The 27,614-nt window shown below is 36.8% G+C and overlaps 1 protein-coding gene across 2 annotated transcripts in view; it reads right to left on the bottom strand.

Annotated features, from left to right (window-relative positions):
• The window catches only part of MSH2 (mutS homolog 2), a 77,040-nt gene that overhangs the window by 42,068 nt on the left and 7,358 nt on the right, over positions 1-27,614 (bottom strand). For both annotated transcript variants that reach the window (XM_032216595.1, XM_032216594.1), the window contains exons 3-6: positions 25,180-25,458; positions 20,331-20,474; positions 17,812-17,961; positions 15,839-15,972 (exon numbers count right to left, since the gene is read on the bottom strand). In XM_032216595.1, the coding sequence (XP_032072486.1) occupies positions 15,839-15,972; positions 17,812-17,961; positions 20,331-20,474; positions 25,180-25,458 (707 nt within the window). The remainder of the gene's footprint in view (positions 1-15,838; positions 15,973-17,811; positions 17,962-20,330; positions 20,475-25,179; positions 25,459-27,614) is intronic.

The raw sequence follows: 27,614 nt of genomic DNA, 5'->3' as shown, positions 1-27,614 counted from the left end.
ATTTTCTCTAAAACAGAAGAGAGTCTTTTCTGCGGTTTCCTTTAGAAAATTTGTCTTCCATTGCCACAAACATTAAAATTTTATTTCTTCCTGCTCTGGCAGAGAAGTAGAACACGTTTGCCTTTTATTGCTTCTCCTCCAATAAAAAAAATTATGCCTATATCTTACTTTGTTACAGTCCAGCATTTGTTTTGTTTTTAATAAGGAAAGCAAATTAATGTATGCTTTGATGGCACATCTCAGCCCTCTGTGCTTTTATTGCTTCAGTTCAGTGCAGTTGTCTTGATAAAATGTGCTTGCTTGTAAAGCAGTTTCTAAAGCTGGCAGACAGATAAATCTTTGCAGTATGAGGACAAATTATTAAGTTTGGTTTGTTTAGAGCCAATGGAGCATAGCAAGTGTTAAATTGTCTTTGTCATAGATTCAGTCTAGGCATTTGAAACATGAAGATCTACAACTCTGAGGCCAAATAAACCTGATCTCAAAAATTATCCTTGCTTTTTTCTGGTTTGCTTACTTCCTCTCTACACTTCCTGAAAACTTGGAAGTGAAAAAAAGATTCCTTCTTTCCATGTCAGCAAATGGAAGCCAACAATCTGATAATATTTAATCACAAAGCTGTATTAACTACAGGAACATCACAAAGAATAAGGAGGGGAAAAGTGAGACAAATAATAAAATAATAAAATAAAATAACAAATAAAAAATAAAACCATACATCAATATTCCTAAGAATGATGGGTAAGATCCAAGAGGCATTCATGAATCACAACTAAATGCAGCACTAATTGCTAAAAAAAGAAAAAAGTTATTTTGATTGCCTCAGAAAACCATCTTATTCTAAGATTTGCCCAATAGTTGTTAGGCAACAGTCAGGTCTTAGCAACTATGGGTTCTTTACTTTTGGAGAGAAATCCAACAAGATATAAAAGGAAACAAGGTGGTGACTGGAACTTAAGGAAAACAAGAAAATGATATATAAAGAGTGTGTTTTGAAATTTATTGATATTTATAAACCATATGCTAAAACATTTGACAGGCATTATTTCAGGAATCTCCTCTTAGGAGTCCTAAAAATAAGCGTTACAATTATTTCAGCATTCTATGTTATTTATAGAATCACAACAGTATCTCAATAAGGATTTTTTGGTTTTTAAATTCAATGAAAAGCAGAGACAATTAACAACTTTGTTACAATATTCGATGCAGATGTAAATCATCATTGGAAAAACTGTACTGAAGCCAAAATGTAGTACAGGTAGTCCTCAAGTTACAAATGTAATGGAGCCTACCAATTACATTCATAACTGGAGGATTTGTTGGAGTGAATCACATAAAATGAATGTGAAAAGTCCTTGCTTTTGCTCATACATTCACTAATCAAATGTCCCATTCATTAAGTGTAAATGAGGTAATTAAGGGTGGAGAAGGCTAATTAAGGGTGGGGAGGAGTAAAGTGATGGAACAGGCCACCTGCTTAAGACCACCCAAGGCCTCCCCTGACCCACTGAGATACCTCATGCACCCCACAATTGCTTCCCTCCCTCCATTCTGCTGCACCAGGTCATTTACCTTGCAAGTTGTCTTGCTCAACCTCAGTGTTATACAATACAATACAATAGCAGAGTTGGAAGGGACCTTGGAGGTCTTCTAGTCCAACCCCCTGCCTAGGCAGGAAACCCTATACCGTTCCAGACAAATGGCTATCCAACATCTTCTTAAAGACTTCCAGTGTTGGGGCATTGACAACTTCTGGAGGCAAGCTGTTCCACTGATTAAATTGTTCTGTCAGGAAATTTCTCCTCAGTTCTAAGTTGCTTCTCTTTTTGATTAGTTTCCACCCATTGCTTCTTGTTCTACCCTCAGGTGCCTTGGAGAATAGTTTGATTCCCTCTTCTTTGTGGCAACTCCTGAGATATTGGAACACTGCTATCATGTCTCCTTCTTTTCATTAAACTAGACATACCCAGTTCCTGCAACCATTCTTCATATGTTTTAGTCTTGAGTCCCCTAATCATCTTTGTTGCTCTGCTCTGCACTTTCTAGAGTCTCCACATCTTTTTTACATCGTGGCGACCAAAACTGAATGCAGTATTCCAAGTGTGGCCTTACTAAGGCATTATAGTGATATTAACACTTCACGTGATCTTGATTCTAGCCAGCCATTTATGTAGCCTAGAACTGTGTTGGCTTTTTTGGCAGCTGCTGCGAAACTGCTGGCTCATATTTAAATGGGTGTCACTAGGACTCCAAGATCCCTCTCACAGTTACTACTATTGAGCAAGATACCACAAATACTGTACCTATGCATTTCGTTTTTCTTGCCTAAATGTAGAACCTTACTCTTTTCACCACTGAATTTCATTTTATTAGATAGTGCCCAATGTTCAAGTTTATCAAGATCCTTCTGTATTTTAAACCTGTCTTCTGGAGTGTTGGCTATTCTTGCCAGCTTGGTGTCATCTGCAAATTTGATGAGTTTCCCATTTATTCCCTCATCCAAATCATTGATGAAGATGTTGAAGAGTACTGGGCCTAAAACAGAGCCTTGGGGTACTCCACTGCATACTTCACTCCATGTAGATGAAGTTCCATTGAGGACTATACGTTGAGTGCGGTTGGTCAGTCAGTTACGAATCCATCTGATGGTGATGCTGTCCAACCCACATTCTTCTACTTTATCCAGTAGTAGGTTATGGTCTACCTTATCAAATGCCTTACTGAAGTCCAAGTAAACTATTATTGATGGCATTCCTCTGGTCCACTAATTTTGTCACTTTGTCAAAGAATGCAATAAAACTTGTCTGGCACAATCTGTTTTTGACAAACCCATGTTGGCTTTTGGCTATTACTTTGTTTACTTCTAGGTGTTCGCTAATTTGTTGCTTGATTATCTTTTCCAGAATTTTTCCTGCTATTGGGTTACTATTTATAACTATATAGAACATTATAAACAATAAACCAAAATATATTGAACACTTAGAACATATATGGAAACTGTATGGAAACATATATACAAATATTGTGTGGTAAGTTATGTAAAGACACTGAACTGCTAAGGGTCACACAATTGTAACTGTCCATTTTCTTCATGTTTCTTCATGTATTTCTGAGCTGTTTTTTTCCAAGGCTGTGGGATTCACAACATTAAATCTTAAATCTAAATACAGCATTTGTTTACCTACCCATTTCAAAATGTCAGGAAATTGTACTAAAAAGAATCACAAAAAGAGGGCTCATGGGGTATCTACCTTCCCTCCAATACCTAAGGATTTTATTCATCTTTATTAGCAAGATAATCTACTGAAATATCCATTCTGTCTCTTTAGAAATTATATTAATTTTTTAGAAACTGAAAACCTGAATGAAACATGTTCTTGTCTTGACTTTGTATGGAGCTTCTATCCAATACTATGTGGGTGGGATGGAGGTTTTTAATGTTTTTATTATATGGTGGATTTTTTTAATTTTGTTCGAAATTTCAAATGTTGAAAGCCTCTCAGGGCCATCTATGTGTGAGTTGGGTGGCTATATAAATTTGTTAAATAAATAAAAACACTTCCTTTTAGAAAAAGCCTGCTTTCATACATTGGTACTTTTCCTGGAACTCTTAATCAATTACTGTTTTTAAACCCAAGAATGCAAATATTTGAGAAGCATAGTAAAACTCAGAAGCTACAGAGGAATCTGTCAGATTAGTTCTCTCCCTCTATGCATTGAGACTATAAATCTCAAGGAAGTATGCAAAGTTCTCAGAACTGTTAGCTTAGCAACCTGCTGATGATGCATCCTTTACTCAAGGAACAATTGCGGGACCCAGTAACTTTAATCTGGTCTCCAATGTCCTCATTCTGGTGTTTAGGATGCAATTCCAAGGAGTTTTAGGAGAAATGAATTATCTAGATCCTTTTCAGTTAGATTTCAAATAGCTTTGAGACAGCATTGATCACACTTATGGCAACTCTTGATCTTTCTTGAGTTCACAATGACTTTGAGTGCCATTAATCATTCTGGACTCTCTTTATGGTTTGAGAATGGAAGCTGCTGTTTTGTCTCCTTTTTTCAAGCTGGTTCCAGGCAATGTTGGTGGGGAAGAGAATTGAAGTCTAGACGCTTGCTCAACAGGGTTTCTCAGAGCTTGACACTTTTCCCTATTCTATTTAATATCTTTATGGGACTCTGGAGGAAAACACATGAGGGTCAGATACCAACAGTATGATACCAATGGTATGATAATAATATCTAGTTGTGTATCTCAACCCTTGCCAATTGAAGTTGCTAAAATGTTGTGCCATTTCCGGAAGTCTGTTGAGGGGGTACATGGGGATCAAGTGGCCTTAGAGGGGACCAGAGCTGACGTCACGACAATATGACGTGCGATCTTGGAGCTCCAAGATTGCCACCGATATCTCTGCCACTGGAGGGTCCTTTTTGACCTAAACCGTCCTGTAGACGGTGATAGAGAAAGGCACATCCTGCTGATCTCAGAAACATCACAAAGTCCTGATTGATACAGGAGAAGCTCTTTTTTCCGGTGACAGAGAAGCAGCCATTGAAGCTGCTGAAGATGGGACAGCTCCCGAACAGAAGGGGAGCAGGAAAGAAGTGTGTGTCAAATTGGTGGGATAAATTTTATTATTAGAGAAGAGATCACCCCCCAAAAAACAAAAGTTTAATTGAAGACAGAAGAGAGTAAGCAGCGAGATTAAGCCAGAATTAAACTTAGTGTATTATCTTTTTTTAATGTTTTCTTTTTACAGATTGAATTGTTATAAATGTTTCCTACTGTTTAAATTGGATTGGTAAATTTTTTCTTCTTCTATTTTTCACTCTTTTTTCATACTTATGGATTAAGAATTTTTTTCTTTACAACGCTTGATCGGATTGTTTTTCTTTTAAGAACTTTGCTCCTTAAGTTTGGAATACAAATAGGGATGTAAAAGCAGAGGAAAAAGAAGTAATACTGCCACTTAGAGGCTGGAGGTTTGGAAACATTGTTTTCTTCTTTTCTCTTTGAACATTTGACTTATATCTCAAGGCTTCTGAGTTTGTTTATTGAAAGTGATAGAGGGAAGAGCACGGGTTGTTTATACAGGTGCTCTTCTGGAGTACTATCAGTAGCTGGACTGAAGTGAAAAGAAAACCTTGACTTGAAAGATTATAATGAATGTGCTTGAAATTTAACAAAAAAAGCCTTGGATGTTATAGTGGCAGTGTTTATAAGTTGGAAGAATGGTGCAACATGAAAAAGATACATTAATATTGCAAATCATTATGCTAGAAATTCAAAAAATACTAGTAACAACAGAGAATATCGAGAAAAGAATGGAGAATATAGAATACAGAACAGGAAAAATAGATGGAAAAACTGAGGATACTTATCAAACGATGATGAAAGTTGAGGACAAGTACTAAAAATTGAAGAAAAAGATGAACAAAGAGATAAGAAAATTGTTGTTATTGACAGTAAACTGAGCATGGTTGGAAATGGCAAGAGAGGAATATGGAAAGGGGAGATCAACGGATTGGAACTCTATCTCAGATCTCAAAATATAGAAGAAGAAAAGGGAAAAAAGTGATAGAAGTAATGAGAGAAATTTTGGCAGAAGCATCGGTGATAACCAAAGACAAGCTGATAGAAGGATCAGATGGTGGGTTTCGAGTTTTTACAAGATACGTAATGAACAACAAGTTGCTAAGAGAAGTTCATATAAGACCAAGAAAGCAATCAGAACACTAATACTACAAATGGCAAGAGATATAAGATTGCACTCTACTGGAAGGACACAGGACGATGTAATGAAAGGTCATAATAAAAATTTAGTTAAATTTAGAGTATTATGTATAAAATGGAGTGATAATAATTATAGTCAAATAAATGACTAACAATGATAATAATGCATATATATATATACACCAGATTGATAATATGAAACTTTATACAAATTGTAAGTAAGGACTATGGAGAGGATGTGAAGATCAAGTGGCCTTGGAGTCATGGATTGGTTGTGAATGTTTCCACCCTTAGTTCTTGATGGGGTTATACTTCCTCAGACAAACCAGTTGAAAACAAATAGTAGATGTGGTCAGGAAAGATTTTACAGATCCCTCATATGCAACAGTTGCACTCTTTCCTGGATTGACAGACTCTGAGGGTCTCTTGAATGGACTACTGAATGCCTTTTACATTGAGTTGCCCTTGAATATAATTCATAGTTGGTCCAGAATGCAGTTGCGTAAGAAAATATGGGAACATATCAAAATGCCTATGTACTACCAGAATTCCCCAAGGTGCACTGGTTACCAATTGGCTGTAATTTTTTAACTCAAGGTATAGGCACTCATATATTTATAAAGCCCTTTGTGGCCAGAGGTCTGTTATTCGTATGACTGTTCTCTAATTTCTTATTTACTCTTATTCATTTATTAAATTACCATACCACCCATCTCACTAATACAGTGATTCCAGGTGGCTTACAATATAATAAAAAGTTTAACAGTGCTAAAAAAAATTCTAAAATTAGAATAAAAAGATTAAAAGTTAAGAACCAAGATGATGGGCAGTCTGGAAGTAATTGCCGTTGTCCATACTATAACTCTGACAATGTGAGCATTCTTGAGATCACGGCAATCAATACTATCTAGCTGAGAACCAAAGCCTAGGTGCCTTCTCTGTTATCACTCTGCCATCTAGATAAAAAATTCACACACCCAGAGTCCAATGGGCTCCAATCTTCCATTCTTCAGAAAAGCATTGTTATTCTGCCTGAATGGTTACTGGAATTTTTTCTTTTCTATGCATTTCCCCAACATGCCCGTCACTGTATTTGGTTCTTTTGTTTTATAATTTTTGTATGGTATAACCATTATTACGTGGATTTATAAACTGAATTGATGATGATAATGATGATTCAATTTGAATATCTCCAAATCAATCTAATATGGTTCAGATTCTTCATTACCTGATGCCACCATATTTTTTGGCGATCAGATTCCATAGAATCCATAAGGATAGAACTAATCAGAGTTCTGATTACACATCATTCAGCTGAAATCTTTTTGTGATCGCCTTTTGGAGAAACACAGCAACTTTGTTATCAGCAGTGACCGAGGAAAGTAGAAAGTTTTCCCATAGATTTCGTATGCCATTTTTTTAGTCCAAGTTAAGATGCAAATCCAATACTGCAAATTATTAAACACTAAAGCAATAGCCATGGGGAATATCACATTCACTTTCCTATTACAGCAAAAAAAAAAAAAAAACCATTGGTTCAGTATTAATTCTTAACACATTCCTCCAATTAATTGAAACATTCATCTGTATTACTTTTGTAACAGGAGCAGTATGGAACATTTCCTAACCAGCAGGCCATTAAAAATACTGATAAGAATGTACATATATAGCTCAATTAATCAGAACAATCAAAACCTGCCCTATACAATTTCCTGAATCTGCTAAGGTACCTTTGATTTCTTACAACTGTTCTTTCAGTTAAAAAATCTGAGCACCAGAATTATTAAAAATTTAAAAGCTGTAACTAGTTTTTTTTCTTTGAAGCAATAAAAATTTAAGACATTTCCAACACCAAGACAATTTAAAATTCAAATTCAAAATATGGATTCATTCTGTTAAGAAAGGATAGCAATACATTCCATTTACATCAACAATGTTCTTAGTACAATGCAGGGATTTACTGTTGCCAAATTATCCAATTTAGGGTTTCACATTACTCATAATTTGAGCAACTCAACATAACTCAAATATTATTTTCAAAATAATTACAGACACTGTTCAAAACAAAAGCACAGCTATTCAAGATTCTATTATTTTGACCCACATTTTATCTGAAAATAGAGATGCAAAAAAACAAGCAATAAAAAAGATAAAGGAATCAGTGCTCCAGTTCTGATTCACTTCTTCAGTGAAGCCAGTGCACTTACTCAATAGCAGTTTCTGTTGATATAACTAGACAAGACTGAACTCACTTGAACTGAAAGCTCAACGCCATATGAAGGCTGCCTAGCATGAAATCATACCATTGCACTGCTGAGCTCAGTATTACCAATGTTCTGCGAATGGCAACAGCAATGGAGGATTACACTTGGGACTTTTACCCCAAGATCCTAGGCTTTAAATATAATGCCCTTTGAATACAAAGCAGGGACTTTACTAATGGGTAATGCTTTATTAATGTTTTCCTGACTAACTACCATTTCGTAACTTTCCTTCTGCTGCTTTAATAAGGAAGCATTTTGTTAGGCCTAATATATTTGGACTGCAATGGTCAGAAAACTACTACACATGAGCAAAAAAATATGGAGAAAACTCTGATTCTTTGCTGCCATCTACTGACGGTCTGTTTTTTGCAACTTAGATATATGGTAGGTCTATAGTTTTTAAATAATCATCCTTTTTCAGCAGCCAGGAGAGTCTTAACACTCCTCAGAAATCAAAATGCCTACATGCCCTAAAATATAACCTAATATTAAGGCCTTTGATTATCATTTAGTTCATATACACTTGAAGATTCTGATGATTGCAGGAGCCCAATTTCAGCTCTCACGTTTCCCTTTAAGAAGGTACATAATTTGTTGTATCACTAAAGCTCTTAATCCAGTTCGAGCTTTTCCAAAGACTGCCACTGTTGAAATAACTGCATAAGAAATATAATTGTTATCTAATTAGAAATAATTAGGAATATGCAATTCATATAAAAAGTAATAAAATTTCTGTGGAGTAGTAATTGCAGCAAAGTTCTTTTTATAAAATTGAATGATATTTTACCTTTATAAAATTGCCCTTCTGATAAGTTCCATCAGAGTGGGTGTATATATAATCAAAAAAACCCATTAGGTCTTGTTTTTGAGGTATGTATTATTTTGCAGCCACTAACCTGTTCCCTCTCACCATCTGCTTGCCCACCTCCACAAGGATTTTCAGGGCTTCCCAGGGCAGACACACTTTTCGCCATAACAGAGAAATAACAGAGACTGGAAGCTTTGTCTGCTTTGCAAATGGGGTGCTTTGAAATGGAGGGATTAGCTCCGTTTCAAAGTGCCACATTTGCATGCAGACGAAGCTTCATCTCCCCCTAAGCAAAAAGTGCATGGCAAAGTCAGGAGGAGGCAGAGGCACGGGGGAGAGGCAAGTGATTCCAAAGCACCACCCACTCTGTCCCACCATCTCTCAGCTTTCCCGCGGCTCAGGTGGAGCATCAGGATCACCTGCCTCCCCATACCTCTGCCTCCATGTGCTGCTGATACCACCGCATAATCCTCCCGTGAGCCAGCCAGCATGCAGCACATCTGGATTGTCTGCCTCCCCACTCCATTTCTCTGCCTTTGCTGCTGTGCAAGCTTCTTGCAAGCCTCCCATGAGCCAGGCAGCTGCGCAGCATATCTGGATCGCCTGCCTCCCCACCACCTCTGCCTCTGTGCTTGGACTTATCTGCGTTGCACCAAGGGGGTGGCAAATTGCAGCTGCTGCACCATGCAGCAGCTGCTGCCTGTTGTGTTGGCCATGCCCATCCCCCAGCTTATTTTTGGGATAGGACTTATATTAGGTTCAACCCCCCCAAAAAAAGGCTAGGGTTTATTTTTGGGGTGTGTCTTATTTTTGGCGAAAACGTGGTATGAGTGGGGAGATAATTGTAATAATTATACTCCATGTCAGTAGATGAATAGGAAATGAAATATTTCATCCAGGCCCAACCTTCCTTCTGGAGAGGGACTTCCCACAAACTACTGAAGGCCAAGGATAACATTTGCTGATGCCTGACAATGTAAGCAATACTGAAGGAAAGTGCTCCATTTTCGTGAGCAGTTACTACTTAAAGGAAAAGGTATGCCACATGCTTATAGAAAATCTGATAGTATGTTGCTCTAATTTGGTAGGGAGTAAACAATGAAGGACATGGTGGCTCAGTGGCTAGGACGCTGAGCTTGTCAATCAGAATGGTCAGCAGTTCAGCAGTTCGAATCCCTCACGCTGCGTAACAGAGTGAGCTCCCGTTACTTGTCCCAGCTTCAGCCAACCTAGCAGTTCAAAAGCATGTAAAAATGCAAGTAGAAAAATAGGAATCACCTTCCGTGCGCCTTCAGCATTGTTATTCCGGCCACATGACCACGGAGATGTCTTTAGACAGGGCTGGCTCTTCAGCTTTGAAACAGAGATGAGCACAACCCCCTAGAGTCAGGCGCAACTAGCACATATATGCAAGGGGAACTTTTACCTTTAAACAATGAAGAGAGTCCCTAATCTTTATTCTGTTTCTAAGGTTCTAAGTTGCTCTGCTCTTTAGGTAAACACAAAGAGAGAAATCACACAACTGGCCTGTTGTTTGTCTATTAAAAGACGTCTTAGGCAGAATCATTCAATTTTACATTCATTTTAAGGAGCATATTTAGTGGGCTGGTATTGGCAATTTAATGCTAGTTAGAAATTATGTGTTTTACATAAACATTTCTTGTTGCTGCAAGAAATATCAAAATGTTACTTTTTGTCCATAATCTTACTTTAATGAATTATAATAATCAAACTTGAGATATATGCACCAGAATTCAATCACCTAATGAACGGTATTTTAGCATTCACTGTGATAAAAATGAGAAGCAGGAGTAATTTTACAAAATATATCAGGGGAAGCTTTTTCAATTAACTAGAATAAGCACTTAGTTTTCTAGTCTACACAGTACACTTGACAAAGGAGCCCTCTCGGTATTCAGAAGTGGTGCACTCTAGAAAGACTAAAGTGATATTTATTTATTCATTTATATATTTAACAACCATCTTTAGTTTAAAATTCCCATAGCAGCAGATGAAATGTACTAAATAAAACAAAAACACATCAAGCAGGCCAAATTAACAAAATGTTTACCTAAAATTTCAGTCAACAGCAATCTATTTTCCAGATATAATGTGAGAATAAAAATCAGCAAATTTCTTATCAAGTAAGACCACAAATGTCAGCCCTACTACATAGAAACAGATCAAGAAATCAAGTCCACAAGGTTAAAACTTTATTCAGATTTGCTATAACAACAAAATCTTGCATATCTGATTACAGTATACCTACTACTGCTAATTATTAATACTGAAAATCAAGAAAGTATGTCTGAGCCCATTCCCAATGTTATCTGCTATGGACTTAAATTATTTTTATTAAATTATTATTACTATTTATTTTAAATTTTCTTATTATTTAATAATTATTAGATTTTTATCCTGCCCTTTTTTAATACATACTAGTATAACTCAACAAGGGCACCAACACTCCAACTTTAATTTCCATAGAGCAGGGGTGTTAAACGCCCATCCCATCTCTGCAAAGGCAAAAAAAATCGCAATACGTCATGTGACATGATTGAGTTTGACACCTTTGCCATGGAGCCGGTGTCGCCAACCTTTCAGATCTCAGGAACCACTAAATTCATAATTTTAAATCCTGCAGGCAACCAATATGAATTTTTTAAAAAAAGATAAATAGTATTTAGTGCAATATAAGAAATGCAAATAATTTTTCTGTGGACCACCAAATTTTTTCTCATGGACCAGCAGGGGTTTAAAGACCACCGGTTGGTGACCGCTGTCATACAGCATCACACAGAATTAATGAAGCTGAAACTCTGGCCACCAAAGGAGAAGAGAGGAGTCATTGGAGGTTGGGGGGAGAGAGACCTGATGTTGGGAAAGATTGTAGTTTTTAAAGGAAGCAGCATCAACTTGTGACAGCTTCCTAAAATATTGTCAATGCACAGATGGAATTAAGTTCCTGAACCAATCAATTCTAAACATTACAAACTTTTTGTCAGATTCTGGAGTAAAGCAACCTCTTTAAACACAAGATAATATACGCTCTTAACAAATCTTGATGCAATATTCATAATAATAAGATTCATAAACTTCTCGCATAAGGTCTTTTTTTAAGCCCACATGCTATCTATGTAGGACTTTAAGCCATATTGTTATGTTTTAAAGGAAAATATATTTAAAATATGATCTTGTTAGTTTTTAACAGGATACTACTATAACTTTCCATCTTCCATCAGTTTTGCAATATGTTTTTACAAGAGGAAGGAAACAAATGTCTTTCCTACCATATTAAGATGGAAAACCATGACTCAGATGATTGAAAATCTCCATAGATATTATAGTACAGTTAAACATAAAGAATAGGCCAAACCTCTATATTAAAATCAGAACTATTGGACTTTTCCTTAAATATCATGCCTGCTTATATCTATTAAAATATGTATAAAATATTACTCCAAGTTATTCCCTTACAATAGCTGCAATTATTCTTTCCAAGCATCCAGGTTTTTTTACTTTAAAGTGGAAAATAGACTGGTAGAATTCTGTTAAGAAAATAAAACTTCACAGCAAAAACTTTTTTTCAACAATAAATAATAAATTCTATACATGGACATCAATAGATGGACAACAGCAAAATCTATATTTTCTTTAAACATAAATGGAAAAGCTCTATTCACAAATCAAAAACAGAACTTTGTGTCTGACTCAGACCATTAACTCTTGCAAAAATATGACTCAATATCAATCAAGCAAAATATCCTAAAATGCAAAAAGCAAAAATGACATATGTACTGATAAAATGAAAATGACAGAAGGAAAGAAAAAAAGAAACAGAGGAAAATGTGTCCAGCTAAATCTTGAGTTCCAGAGTCCCAAGAAAAGGCAAGGAATTATAGATGAATATTCAAATAAACAGAAGATAACAATCAAAGAAGGATAGGAAAATTACGGAAACCAAGATATATGCAAAGGATGGGTATAACAGAAGAAAAATGAAGGCAAAGATGTACTGATAAAAGAAGACATCTAGAACTTAAAGACTAGAGTGTAGACTACCATCAGGTAAACAGCTATCGCTTGCAAAGACCCAGATTCCTCAAAGTCTCTAGTCGTTTAACTTTTGGAGATGACTTCCCCCCCCCTCTCCAGTTCAAGGCAAAAAGCTGTTTATCCGGGCTGGTGGGATCCTGGAGAAGATCCTTCTCTGGAACATCTTGGCCCCGGTATGAGGTTGACCCAAATCCTATCCTTTCGTAAGGGCCTCAAGAACTTAGCTTGGGGTACCCATGGAGGAGCAGCACAGTGGAGTGCTTAAGTAACAGCAGATCCCACCTCCTCCACTGTGCCTCTGCCCTCCCCATCTTGGATTTTAATGGTTGGTTTTAACGTGTGTGTGTGTGTGTGTGTGTGTGTGTGTGAGAGAGAGAGAGAGAGAGAGACAGAGAGACAGAGAGACAGAGAGACAGAGAGACAGAGAGAGACAGAGACAGAGACAGACAGAGAGAGAGAGAGAGAGAGAGAGAGAGAGAGATTGAGATTTTAAGTCCAGAGTTACCCTGAGGTAACATGGGCAGCTAATAAATGTTATAAATAAATAAATAAAAAGAGGAGACATGACATAATCTTTTCATTTGCTTATGGTACCCAGAACATTGTTTATCTGCTGTTACTTTTAAAGAATATTTAGTTTTAATAAAACTTAACAGCCTCTGTGAAACTGGAAAGTAAGATTAAATTTCCTACTATGAAACGAAACAGCACTTCCATATGGATCCCCACATCCTTGCTCAAAGAAGTATAGGCTGAACTACATTCTTAATGAAATTAGTTAGGAGCAAGCAAACTGCGTAACATCAATTCTTTCACACTTGCTTAATTAGATTATTCTCATTCACAGACCTGACCTGGCACCTCAAAGCACCACACATAATTGAAAATGCAATACAAGATTAACAAATGAGTACAAAACATAATAAAATGCTATCAAACAATAATAAAAGCAGGTCCATATCAGCAACTAGATCAACAGGGCATAATTTGAGGAATGATATGTTCAGAATAGGGTCAGGAATTTTTCTTTTCCCTTCTCCCAAGCTAGAATCACACAATATATCTCAGTACATAAGACTATTTTGGTTTTTCATATGCAGCAAAGATATTGTTATTATCAAAATGATTTTCATTCCCATAAATAATGACATAGTTTTAAATTAATTCAGATAGTCAATTTTAAGATTGGATTTATAAATCGAATAGACATACATACCACACCTGCACATAGACCAATACAGGTTAAGAGCAACCCAATTTAATTCTTGTTATTCCTGTTTTCCTAATTAACATCTGCAATATAATGTTCTATTTCTTACTCTGAAGCCAGTCATTTCATTTTTTAAATTGTAACAAAGAACTGAGTTCCTAGAAAAGTAGTGGTATAATATATATTTTATAATAGTAGAACCAGCTAACTATATGGGAGTTTGAATCCAGACTATTAATTGCTTTTAAAACTCAACGATCCCAACTTAATTTGTACAGTAAAAGGTAATGGGTTAGAGCTAAACTAAACACAAAATAAAGTTGGTCTACATAATGATGCAATGTTTAAATGAGATTCTTAGTCTTAAAATATGGGTTTAATATTAGAAATATTTTCACCATCACAAAAGACAGCAAACTGTAGTGTTTTATTCAAGGTATCAGATGATTGCTGCAGAACACCAAAATTAAATAGAGATATTAAAGTTTTCAAAATTGAAATCTCAGACACTGCCTAGTCTTGTGTCGTTTCAAGATTTCCAAGAGTGAGAGCACCTTGGACTAGTTCCCTTTTTTGTAATCAAGACGTACCTTGAACATTTCTTTTTCTTCAACAATCAGTGAAAGGCCTTGTTCCAAATTATTTATATCATAACTTATGACACGACAACCAGTAAATATAGAGAAAACTAACACCCCAAATAAATGCCATCTACTCTGTTCTGTTAATATACATCTTGTCTCTGTCAACTAACCTACTTCCAAGCAAAGAGAAAGAGAAAGCAAAACTTTATAGAATAGAATAGAATAGAATAGGAATAGGAATAGAATAGAATAGAATAGAATTCTTTATTGGCCAAGTGTGATTGGACGCACAAGGAATTTGTCTTTGGTACATATGCTCTCAGTGTACATAAGGAGAATGAAATACATTCATCAGGAATAAAAAGATAAAACACTTAGTGATAGTCAAGGTTACTAATAAGCTATCAAATCGTACTAGTAAACAAATAAAACAATATAAATTGAAAGATACAAGCAACATGGTTATAGTCATTAAGTGGGAAGAGATAGATACTAGGAAGGAAGAGAAATCATAGTAATAGTCTTAGTAAATTATTTGACAGTGTTGTGGGAATTAGTTGTTAAACAGAATGATGGCATTCAGGAAAAAACTGTCCTTGGGTCAGTTGTTCTGGTGTGCAGTGCCCTATAGCATTGTTTTCAGGGCAGAAGTTGAAACAATATGTCTAGCATATGAGGATGTGAATTCCCAGGTGGGCAAAGAGACAATGAAACGTAGAAAGTTTGGTCAAGAGGAAGAGAGTTAAGAAGACTCCTCCCCAGCTATTCCCAGAGTGTATCTATGATGCAATAGTTATTTTAATTTGTCAAACTTCTGTCTACAATGAATGACACTGCTCTTTATTAACACACCCATGTCTTTCTTGGTTCTTGGACCCTGATAAAAGCCCTCATTAACACTCCAGTCTGATCACCAAATTACTCAGAATGCAAATGCTGCAGAATTTAAGTATGTGTCTCCTCCGAGTACTATACAATGTATATGTTATGACTGTGTTTTGAAGCACAAACATTAAATGGTTAAAGGTTATAACTCCAAAATCATGGCAATAAAGCAATGCACTTTCCAGAACAGCTTTCCCCAACCTGGTTCCCATTAATATTTTAAGACTACAATTCCCAGAATTTCTAGCCAGCACAAGCAATTGAGCACTGAGAAGGAATGCACTATTTATTTACTACCTTTCTTCTATTTTGTTCTTATCCATCAATGGTTGTTTGATCCACTGATTGACTAGCCTTTGCCCTTGAGGTGTTCTGCATTTATTTAACAATCCAGCCAGTGAATGTGTTCCTTGGATAAATTCTGAAGAATCCTGAGAAGAAGAAGAGATAAGGATGTATGTTCTGAAAGAAGGCACTTTTATGTCATAAAAAAACAAAAGAAGTCTTTACTTCAAACTAAAGAGAGGAAGCTGAGTTATTGCTAGTCTTTGTGTTTTCAGAAATGATGATCAAAGCATTGCTTCTTTGTTCCAAGATGGTATATGTGAAATCTGATTCCTTAACACATACTGGTTACCAATTAATTCTCTTTGCAATTTCTATAGACAGTCAGCAGTTTTAACTCAAATTGCTAACCATAACAGTGGGCATCATTTTGCCTCTTTTTTCTTTTTCTTCCATCATTCTCTTCAGTTTAAGGATGCATGCAAAAGATCAAGGCACAATGGTTCCTTCTAGGAATTGTTCATTGATTAATTAAAAGAAGATTCCTTTATAAAACCCTGACTACTACTGTCTACAAAAAGTTTCAAACTCACATTCTGATCTTAGAACAAAGCAATCCATGTCCCATAGTTCTGCCTTAGCTGATTTTTTTTCTCTGCTGTTTTAAGTGGTTTATTATTCAGATTAGGAAGAATTAAAAACAAGTGCTTTTCTGGTCACTTCATAAAGAAGGAGAGAAGAAATCAGTTTTAGGATTCTACTTTCTCGTATGTCTGAAAACTTCAAACGTTTGAACTTATTTCAAGACAAAACAACAAACAAATTTGTTAAACTATTCTAAATTTGATTTTTCTAAGCTCAGAACAAAATTTGCTGACCTTGTTTAAACCCTTCAGAAAATAATAGAAAGAATGGCAACAAAAGATAATGTTATATATTTTGCATTTCAATGTTTTTTTTCTTTTAAATACAGTAAAATTAAATTTGTCAACAATTTCAAAAATTGCAGCCTACACATTTTAGACATCACATGAATAGATAAACAGAGATTAAATATAGCATTCCAGGAGAAAAAAAGACAAAGAGTAAAACTTTCTTTTCAATGCTTCTTTGAACAAATATACTATATCCATTTTAAAAAGAGAAATCAGAAGCCACCTTAATGGACGTCAAAAAATAATCTATTTTTAAAATGAACAAAATCACTTAAAGCTTTGAAATAAACATTAAGCTTCCCAGGGTGCATATGCTAAGGTCAATATGACACTAAAACAGGGGTGTCAAACTGAAGGCCCATGGGCCACATCCAGCCCATGGGGTGCTTAGATCTGGCTCATGGGGCCACCATGGAAACAGTGAACAACATTGTTTTTTTGTCAAAAAAATGCATGCATAGCCTTATGGAGGCTTATAGAGTGCTGCTGAGGCGAGGGGGGGGTAAAAAAACAGGCTATTTTTTGCTCATTTCTGCCCTCCCCAGCCCTCAGGAGGCAAAAAATGCTGTATTCGATGTATAAGACGCACCCAGATTTTCAGCCTCTTTTTAGAGGAAAAAGGTGCGTCTTATACTCCGAAAAATACGGTATTTGTTTACAGAATTTAAATGTCCAAGTGAATGAACAGCACAATGGAAAAATTTAACAAATGATGACAACTTCTCCCATGTAGTAAATAATATGAGAAAAACACACAGCAGGATAACTTTTGTTCTCCATATCATCAATGTTGGCAAGAAGATAAGTGCTAGAAGTGGCTCGTTCTAAAGTAAAGGGGAGCATAAGTCCATTTGGCTCAGAGAACAACCTACATATAAAAATCAAGCTAATTTTTATACATCTTGAATAGAAAACTACCTAAGAACTCTAAGCAAGTTACTATAATCCTTTAATGTTCTTAATGATTGTATCAATAGATACCTCATAGATTTCATAAATTACTCAATGTAGTGACAGAAATCAGATATAAGGGCAAGTTATACATCTTACCTGAAAAAGGTTAAGGGCTCTGACAGCAGCATGATCCAGGGTCATATACTGATTAAGATCAAACGTGGTAAGTTCAAATTGTCCAAAGTTAGACTCGTCATTTAACAGCTCTAAGTATTTAATCACTACAGATAGAGAAGCGATGGCAACCTGAAGGATAAAAGTTCAACAGAAGTGTAATCATATATGTATTCAGCCTGATAATTGGTCACTGGGTTATTGGTGGGATTAAATTGGAAGCAATGTGGACAATATAGAGTTTGTTTTTGAACAGCAGTTTTTCAAACTTAAATTATTGCTCAAAGACGTAAGTAGTTTGCAAATGTTTCGCTAGAAGTTTTTGTAAAACAACAGAAATAACAGGAGGATCAGATAAATACCGTGTTTCCCCGAAAATAAGACAGGTCTTATTTTCTTTTGACCCCTGAAATAAGTATTTGGCCTTATTTTCAGGGAGGTCTTATTATTTTTGAGGTGCAGGTCACCTCATGGCTGTTGCTGTGTTGCAATATTTTCAGGGAGGGCTCATTTTCAGGGGAGGGTTTAAGGGGAAGGCTTAGCGCATGTGCTCAAAAGCTCAATTAGGCTTATTATCCAGAGAGGTCTTATTTTCAAAGAAACAGGATATCATAAACCATTATTAAATATTATTCTATGAAGAGAGAACTTTCTATAAAGATGGAAGATGTTTCCATGGCATTCAACAAGAACTGCTTTTGTATTTTACCTACAAAACCCAGATGAATTTTTTCTAGGGCAGTTTTCCATAATCCCTAATTTGCTGTGGTATAATCCCCCATCAGAAGTCAGACAGTATGGACAGTTTCTACTAGCTCAAAGTGTTGGAAGTCATGCACCAGCACAACTGAAGACTATCTAATTGGGGAAGATTGATGTTAAAAAACACATGAATATAATTCTATGTGAAACTGTGTGGCTGCTTTGCCATTATTTCCTCTATTTAGAAACTTCTAATAAATCTTATAGCAATACATATTAGAGGTATGCATCATTTTAAAACCGTAGCAAACATTAAGAACTTGCCTAAAGGAATTTCTCTGACATTCCTTCACAGAATTCAAGTTTATATACTCTTTCTCCAAGAAAATGATTTCTCCAGCATCATCAGGTTAAGTCAGTTCCTTCTCAAGCCCTTATGTTAAAATGGCTCCTAGTGGCAGTTAGGTGTTAGCAGCAGCTCAAAAAAGCTGCTATAATCATTCAAATAGCAAGCTCTAAATTTTTGGAAAGGCTTGGGGAAAAGTCTTATTACAATATTTCATTAGTTCAGAACTTTTCCTTTAGACTGGTGCTTATGAAAGCTGTTTAAGGAGCAAACTTCATAATGTTTGTGCCTATAGAGAAAGACAGGCATATTTGAGCATTTATTAATTCACCCAAAAGAGGTATTCTTCCCTTCACTTGTAGACTACAATTCTAAAATGAACACACACATTATCTACAAAGTGCACTGCTTGTTTATGATTCATAGCCTTACAGAAATTTAACAAACAGCGCACTGTTCAATTTATAAGATTTTCCATTATTTATAAGATTTTCCATTATTCCTTCCGTTCACTGAAATGTAACAGGCATATATTATCAATGCAATCCAAGAGAAAAAGAAAAACATGTAGTGAGGGGTCCTTGTTGCTCTCTGAGCTTAGTTGTTTTCTTGCAAGCATTTCATCATCCAAACTAGATAACATCAACAATGATAAAAGGGAGTGGGGTTTGCACTTAGGTTATACTCTAATGGCTTGTCCAGTCAGTGTTGGCAAAGGTGGTTTTGGAGCTTCTTTCACTGCAATGTTTACTGTTAGCTTGTTTGGCAGTTCCTTGATTAGGATATTGTTTACTTGTTGATCCAATGTTAATCTTGGAATTAATCTATGCTCATCTGGTGCTGACTGTTAGTGCGGGGTGGGGGTGTTTTGGTCTTTTTGTTCCCTTTTTTTGGCTCATTGCTCTTTTGCAGATATTGTTTATGTCTGACTAGTGATGTCTAATTTGTCAGTGTGCCAAGCTTCTAGAACTTCCCTAGCATTTTTGGACTTGGCTTTGTCTAGGACGGTCACAATTGCCCAATTGAAACCTATGGTTAAATCTGTCCATACGTTGTGAAATTAAAGAGTGTTCATCGTGTCTTCTGACTGCTAGCTGGTGTTCATGGATGTGTTTTGTTAGTCTTTTGCCTGTTTGTTCTTCATAGTGACTGTTGCAATCATTACCTGTTGTAGATGGCTTCTGTTTTTTCCTCTGGAGTCATCTACAACATAGAGTTATGCTTAGAAAAATGTTTGTTTTGAAAACATGATTTAAGCATTCATGTATACACACGGCAAAAAAGTGAAGATGAATCTAAGTGTGTTTAATTGTATGTTTTATGATTGATGAGATTGTCTGAGAATTTCTGAAGGATGTAAAAGTTACAATGTTACTGAAGCCAGCTGTTTTCTATTTAAAACTGACATGCACTTCTTTGATTTATGGCACACGTCCATACCCAACTCACTCACCTGCTTATCCATTTCAGGTAATGCTGCACTAGACACACGGTCCTTTCCTGATTGCAACAAACGGTTGAGATCTTGAACAGCATCTTTTGTTGAAAATTCAGTCTTTTTCCTATCTGTGATGAGGATTCCTCCCCTTTGAACCACCTTTACAAATAAAATAATTAGGAAGAATTCAATTTCAGGCTTATAGGTTCAAAACACTCTTAATTGTATTCAACATTCAGCACAGAATACGATAGCATCTTACAAACTTGCCAACTTTATTGAGGCACAGGCTTTTGTGAGCAGGAGCTCACTTCATCAGATACAAAGAATGGGTTCAGTATTATAAAACCTTAAAAGTAGACTTGTAAAGGAGGGAAGGGAGAAAAATAATGTGAGAAGAAAATGGATTTATAAAAGCAGAGTGTTAAAAAAAAGTGGAAGGTAGCAAATGTAGTGACTTAAGAAGTCATTGTCCTTATTCAAGATTTCTATAATAGATTAGACTTTTCTAATGTACTTTAACTCTATTTTATTGACAAAATTTCACTTGTATCACCATTGCTGAGATCTGTGTGACTGGTGATAGATTGACTTGAAAGAATGAAATGTCTCATTTACAACTAATAATGTAAAAACCTCTTTTCTCAGTTTCTGCTATCACAAAAACTCATTAACTTCCCACTCATTTTTTCCTCCATCTTCTCCTTTTAACTCTTTAAAGTCCTTTTAAACCCACTTAAAGCCCTATAATAGCAAATCTAGGTAAGTTGCTGCTTACAAAAAGGATACAACCCCCCCCCCAATAAAACTGCTTGTCCAGAAGGTGCTACCAGACTCTATTTTGCTGACAGATTGATACAGACTCCATCTGTACTATAAAATTCAGCATTTTCTTAAATGAAGTTTTATTACTTTTATTTTAAGGATTTTTCACTGTCACCTATTCAGAGTGTCCTGGACAAAAATCTAGATGATGGGTAAGAGTCAACACCAATTTGATGACACATAATCAATCAAACACTGTCATATATAATCATGCAATTACCTAATGTGACTACCAAAGAACTATTAATCAGATGTAACTTTTAAAACTGAAGGGATAAAAAAGGAACCGTTCACATTTATTCAGACATAGTTCCACACATATAATAAATTATTTCAATATAATGCACACAAAGTTTGATGCAGATCAAACTTGCATGGTGGGATCTAATGAGAAGCTACATAGTTGCCCATCTATATATTATTTCAAGCTGAATAAGATTGTATATTGAAATATTGTTAGCAGTATAACTGAAGATCTAAATGTAATTATGAGGCTACACTACATGAATAAAGAGTAGTTAGATATTATTTCAGTGAATTGATGTCTCCATTAATAAATTATATGTCTGACACATAATTTACTATATATACCCTAGCATATATGGTACTATATTTATCGGAAGAGCATCAAATTGGAAAGGCTGATGCACAGACTGCAGAAAATAGTAAATCATAATAGAAGCCCATTTTCAAAGTATGCTGAAAGTTACTTTCACACCTAACTGACCCACAAAGGGAAAGAAGAACTTCTAAGGTACAAAGAGAGATACAAACAGCATTGGTAAGGACTAGAGCTCTTGATCACTCAATAACTTTCATGAGTGGCATTGAAACATTATATCATTTTCACACCAATAAAAAGCCATGGCAATGCACCGCTTAACTACAGGTAGTCCTCACTTAGTAACTGTTCAAAATTCAAATGGTACTGAGCAAACGAACATACAATCTGTACTTAAAAGGTATGGCCGTTGCAAAGCTCCTATAATTATGGAATGAAATTTCAAGAAGTTAGCAGTCCGCCCACCATTACAACTGAAGATAGAAACACTAAAGCTGCCTCCAGCCACCTATCTCTCTCCCCATCTCAACTACTCACCTGGCCCACCAGTAAGGGAAAACTATTGTGGCTCTGGAGGCCCATCACACCTGGGAGGCCTCAACCAGTTACAGGGCCCAGCAGAATGCATAAATTGCTCCACTTATCTTTATTGTTTTTGAAGCTGCTGACAGATGGATCTGTATGTCACCCAGCCTATGAGAGGCACAGCCCTCCTACATAGACCTCCTTGCACCATTCTGCAAACAGGCACCATTCTCATGGAAGGCTCCTTTTCCAAATGACACAATTTGAAGATTGAGCCTTCTGAAAGATAGGGAGAATGGCCCAGGAGGCTCTTTCCCGCCTTCATTCCTTCTAGCAATCATGTTTTATAGTTTTATAACCTTTCTAGTCTAGAAGCCTTCCTAGCGATTGTGAAAATGACACCCACTTGCAGAATGGTACAAGCCAGCCTCTGTAGGCATGGCTGTCAGTTGCTGCAGACAAATACAAAGGCAAGTGGAGCAATTCCCATGTGCTGCTGTGCCCTGTAACCAGCTGAGGCCTCCTGGGTGTGGAGGGGAAGGGAACAGGCCTGGGCCTCCAAGCCTTTGAGCAGGATTCTGCAGTCAGTGGCCCCGGCAGCTGTTCAAGGGCTCCCTTGCCTGGTGGGCTGAGGAACGGCAGGTTTCTACATGGATGTGATCTCTTGATCAGCCAGGCCTCCTGGTCCATGGCAGATTTCTCACACCAGTGAGCCCTGTAGTTTGCTCAGAGCTTCCCCCATGCTCTCCTTAATTATATATGCGATCATTTTATGACCACAACTGGGAGAGCTGGGGTTACAGTTGTTCAATGAAGCGGTCATATGATGTCTCAACAAACATTGACCAAAGATTTCCGACCTAATTATGGTCCCAAATTGAGGACTGACCCATACCACAATTGGGATAGGCAATTCTATCCCTAATCAAAAAATCATGTGGCTGCAGTGGATTTATGTCATTTCTACCACAGTCATTAAGCAAAACACCTGTGGTTATTAAACAAGGCAGTGCTGGTTTCTCCATTGATTCTATGAGGGTGTGAAGTTAAGAGCTGCTATCTGCTCTCCTCAAAAGTGCCTGTAGTCATGCAAACAAACTTTCTACCCCTCCTTCCCTCAGGCTTTCATCCATTCCCTAGAACTGTATTCACGGGGCATTCAAGCCGGTGGTCCTGCTGCCTGTTTAACTTGAGCCACACCCTGGTATTTTCAAGAACATACTGATGGAGGCAGCTTCGCCTCATCCAGGCTTTTGAGCTTACAAAAACAAATGCTATGACAGAGTGGAGAAGGGGGCAGTGTAGCAGGAAAGGTAATAAGCAAAAGTCTCTACAGGAAAGCATAGGTGGATTTCTAAGATTGATAGCTATTACAAGCAGACAATGGGACTATGACTCAACCGCCAGGACCACAAACCACAATGAGTAGCATATCCTAGTGAAAGTCCTGCCTGGAGCTTGAAGCTTTGTCTGGAACTCAGCAGCAACTTGGAAAAAGAGCAATCACACTGAAATGCCACAACTAGTGTAAAAATGTTTGGAAAAGGAAACGGTTGTATACTTCTTTAAGGGCTTTGAGACTTTTGTTTGAATGGTGTCTTAACAGACAGAATATAAAGGACTGACTATTACAAACAAAGTTATGTGGTAACATTACACTGCAAATCCCGGGTGGAGTTCACCCAGAGCAATGGCCTGTTGTTGGGGAAAGTATGTATTGTAATAAAACATTGCGTACAAGTTTACTACAGTGTGTTGTGACCAGTCTTTGGAGAGCAAACAACCACCAAACTCTGCTGTGATATGCAAACATGGCAAACATGTGACCATGAGACATTGCAATAGTTGTAAATGCACAGCAGTTGTAAAGGGCCTGAATCTCAATCACATTATTGCAGGGGATGCTGCGATAGTCATTAAGTAGAAGGACAGGTCATAAATTTGAACAGTTGCTACACAGGGCAATTGCTAAATAAGGCCTACTTGTTCAAGCTATCATGCTTGGGGTCAAATATTTTTCCTAGAGGATTTTTCTTCCAAAGAAAAAGGATCAAATTCAAGAAGTGTCTATATATTTAATATTCCCACTGGAAAAGGATGCTTAGCCATGATAAGATACCGCAGTAAATATAAACCTAATCTTAATGAAGAGGATGTGTTTATCCTCCTAACTGAATCTTCACAAAATGACTAAGGAGGAACAAAAGCCCAGAAATACCATGCCTACTTAAGATGATTTGCAGTTCCAGGGTCACTTCTTTAAATTAATATATTATCAACAGTTGTACAATTTGGAAACGGTCTTAAGAGTCAGTATTTATTTAAATATTTGCCTTTTCAGTTAACTGTTATTACAGACAACCAATGCCTTGATTCTATTGTTCAGCTTTTATATCTTCATTGAACCAGATTTCAATTCTTCTTTGATATCTGAAAATGTGCTTATGTTGGGGTTTTGGGGGGGTTTTGTGACTAGGATTCATTTTGTTTTTTGACGCCTGGTGCTGAAATACTCCTGTCCATTTAGAAGGCCTTCAAAGTGTTTTTCCCCTAACCTTAGGCAACTAAATAGCATTCCCAATAAGCAGAAGAGTAGCCAATGACTTGGTTATACTGTGCTATACTAAAGATTCTTTTTTGACTTCACATGTTGTGTAAACTATGAAAGGTGCACTTTATTCCCTAAAGCATAGGCAACTAAGCCATAGCTTAACATTATAAGTGATTATAGTCACCAATTGAAGCTTTAATATACCCATTAGTTAACCTAATTAGTATTCAGATGCAAACCTACACAAAATAATTATTGATGTTTATTAAGGGAGCACCAAGAACTCCACAACTGAATGAGCTGCTCCATTTTATGCCCATTTTAAGTTCATTACCTAGATGGTTTTTCAGTTTTAACTTCATGTAAAAAATGTCTGTGGTTTCAGAATTTCCATGGCTTACCTGCTTCAGTTTCTCCATATCTCCAGCAGTATCCCCACCTGGCAGCAAACATTCCTTTGGCCCCATTTGTATCAACAGTGCTTCAAGATTGGAAAACTGATCATTATCTGCAAATTCAGATACTTCTAATTTTCTTGCCAGTGAATCCACATATCCTACTCCAACAACTTTCTGTCCATCAACTGAGGACAGCTTAATGGCTACAACACCAGCTGAAGAGGACATATCATGGTTACCAAAAAGAACATCCTCAAATTGAACAAGGTTGCCTGGAGAACCCTATTTGAGGAAAGAATAACACAGGAATATTAATTTACATACAAATACAGCAATAAAACTAACAAAAGATCAGAGTGGATAAAATCAATGATTTTTTTAAATAAAAAAATCAGGTTTTTTTATTTAAATCAGATTTCTTATTTTTATCAAATTTATTTTTATCAAATGCTTTTGGAGTAAAAATCTACCATGTTTCCCTGAAAATACGACCTGTCCTGAAACTAAAGCCTTGCCACATTTTTCACGTGGGCAAAAATATAAGCCCACCCCCGAAAATAAACCCCCTGGACAACCCCCCTCTCCGGCCAGGCAGAGCACTGCTCACCGACATAGCGGTATCCTTAAGGTGCCAAGATGCAGGAGCCGGGGGGGGGGAGAAAGGCACTCACATTGCTTGGCGCCTTCGGGATACTGCTAGGTTGGGATGTGGCGTTCTGCCTGGCTGGAGGGGAGCTCAGCTCTCCCTGCAGCAGCAGCCGCCACCGCGCTCCGAGCATAACGTCTTCTCCAGTTCCAAACTCCAAAACTCGGCTGCCGAGTCTTCCAGCAGCGGCCGCTCTAGGAGTGCGCTCTAAGGTTATGGGCTGGCTGCTGGAACTCTCTGTAAGAGAGTCTTCCGGACAGAGAGTCTTCCACCAGGGTCTAAGTGAGAGGAGGCAGGGCAAGCAGTAAAATTGAAAGTAAAACCTTCTAAGCAGCTTATAAATATAATATTAAAGAGCACCTGTCATTTCAGATCCATCATGGCAGTGCCTGTTAGTGGGCATCCACTCACCTGCTCCCTGCCACATCCCTCACCTTGTTGTGTCACTGCCGCATCACCAGCCATCCCATTAAAGTGAATGAGACTGTCGGTGAGTCAACAGCGGGTCAGAGGACAGTTGCTCTTTAAAAAATATGACTTAAATCAAGCCTTTTTACTAGTGATTTAAATCATGATTTAAATTGACTTGCTTTAAATCAAATCCACCCTGCAAAAGATTAATCAGGATTTTTCTATACATTTATTTAAATTATCTGATACAATATTAAGGGGCTGCTAATCAAGAGCACTATTATTGCAATAGCTCCCTTCCTCTCTCTCCCCTCAGAGAAGAACTGCGAGACTAGAAAAATATATTTCAAGTCAATAACTTCAATCAGTGTATTTTGTTCATGATTACACGGCTTATATGTCCTCTTTACTCACTGATTTCTTCTCACCCCACAGAAGGTCCCTGACTTTAGCCCCACAAATTTAGTAGTTTTGGAAAATAAGCTAAACTTTATCTTATTCAGAGATATGAGACAATTACCTAAATGTTCCTACCTCATGATTCCTGAAAGAGGAATCTCTTTGCTTTTTTTACCTATCTATTCAGTCTGTTGTTTCTCATCAATTTCCATACATGACAACTTCCTGTAATGTGTATTTAACTTTGTGGCTTAATAAGGGAACCAAGAAAGTTACTATGGTTCCACTCCCAAACAGTTTTATACAGATATTTCCCACAAGATTTAATCTAACCTAAGGTGAAATTGCTCATTTTCAAGTGGAGGAATCTAAGAAATAAATTATGATTCTAGAGAACAAAAGAAACAAAAAAGAATTCCTGCATCTTTCTATCTATCTATATTGGTTGATGGGAATTATATTGATAATTTGGGGTAGTTTTTCCATTTTCCTCCCAGTCATACTTCACATTATTCTAATTTTTTCCAAGGAGAGTGAGGAGGGAAAGAAGAACCTTGCAGCCTTTTGCTTAAAAATAGGGACCTGAATGTCACCACCAATTATCAGTTGTGGCCAACATCCTCCCCATTTCTTTCCTACAGGAGAAAAAAGTAATAGTTAGGAGAGTTCCTACAGTTGCTATTTGCAGACACTATGCAAGGGACTCTGAAAAAAGCTCATGGAGGAAAATATTTCTGAAAAATATTGGGTACATTCCAGGGCTACTGATTTCTTATGCAGTAAGATCAAATTGTTGATTTTTAAATTGTTAATATTACTCTGTGGTGCTTTAAAATATTTTGATTTTGCCATTATTTTATTGCATTGCAATATTAACAGCAGACTATTATGCTATTAAAGAAATAAGTATAGCAAGATTCCAAGCTTGACTTCTCATAAAGCTGTATTTGGGCTGAACCTGCTAAAGTTGCTGAAGGGGTCT

The sequence above is a fragment of the Thamnophis elegans genome, chromosome 4, assembly GCF_009769535.1.
Source record: "Thamnophis elegans isolate rThaEle1 chromosome 4, rThaEle1.pri, whole genome shotgun sequence".
Classification (NCBI taxonomy): Eukaryota; Metazoa; Chordata; class Lepidosauria; order Squamata; family Colubridae; genus Thamnophis; species Thamnophis elegans.
Note: the sequence above shows the minus strand (reverse complement) of the source record. Positions and strands in the feature narration are given on the sequence as shown.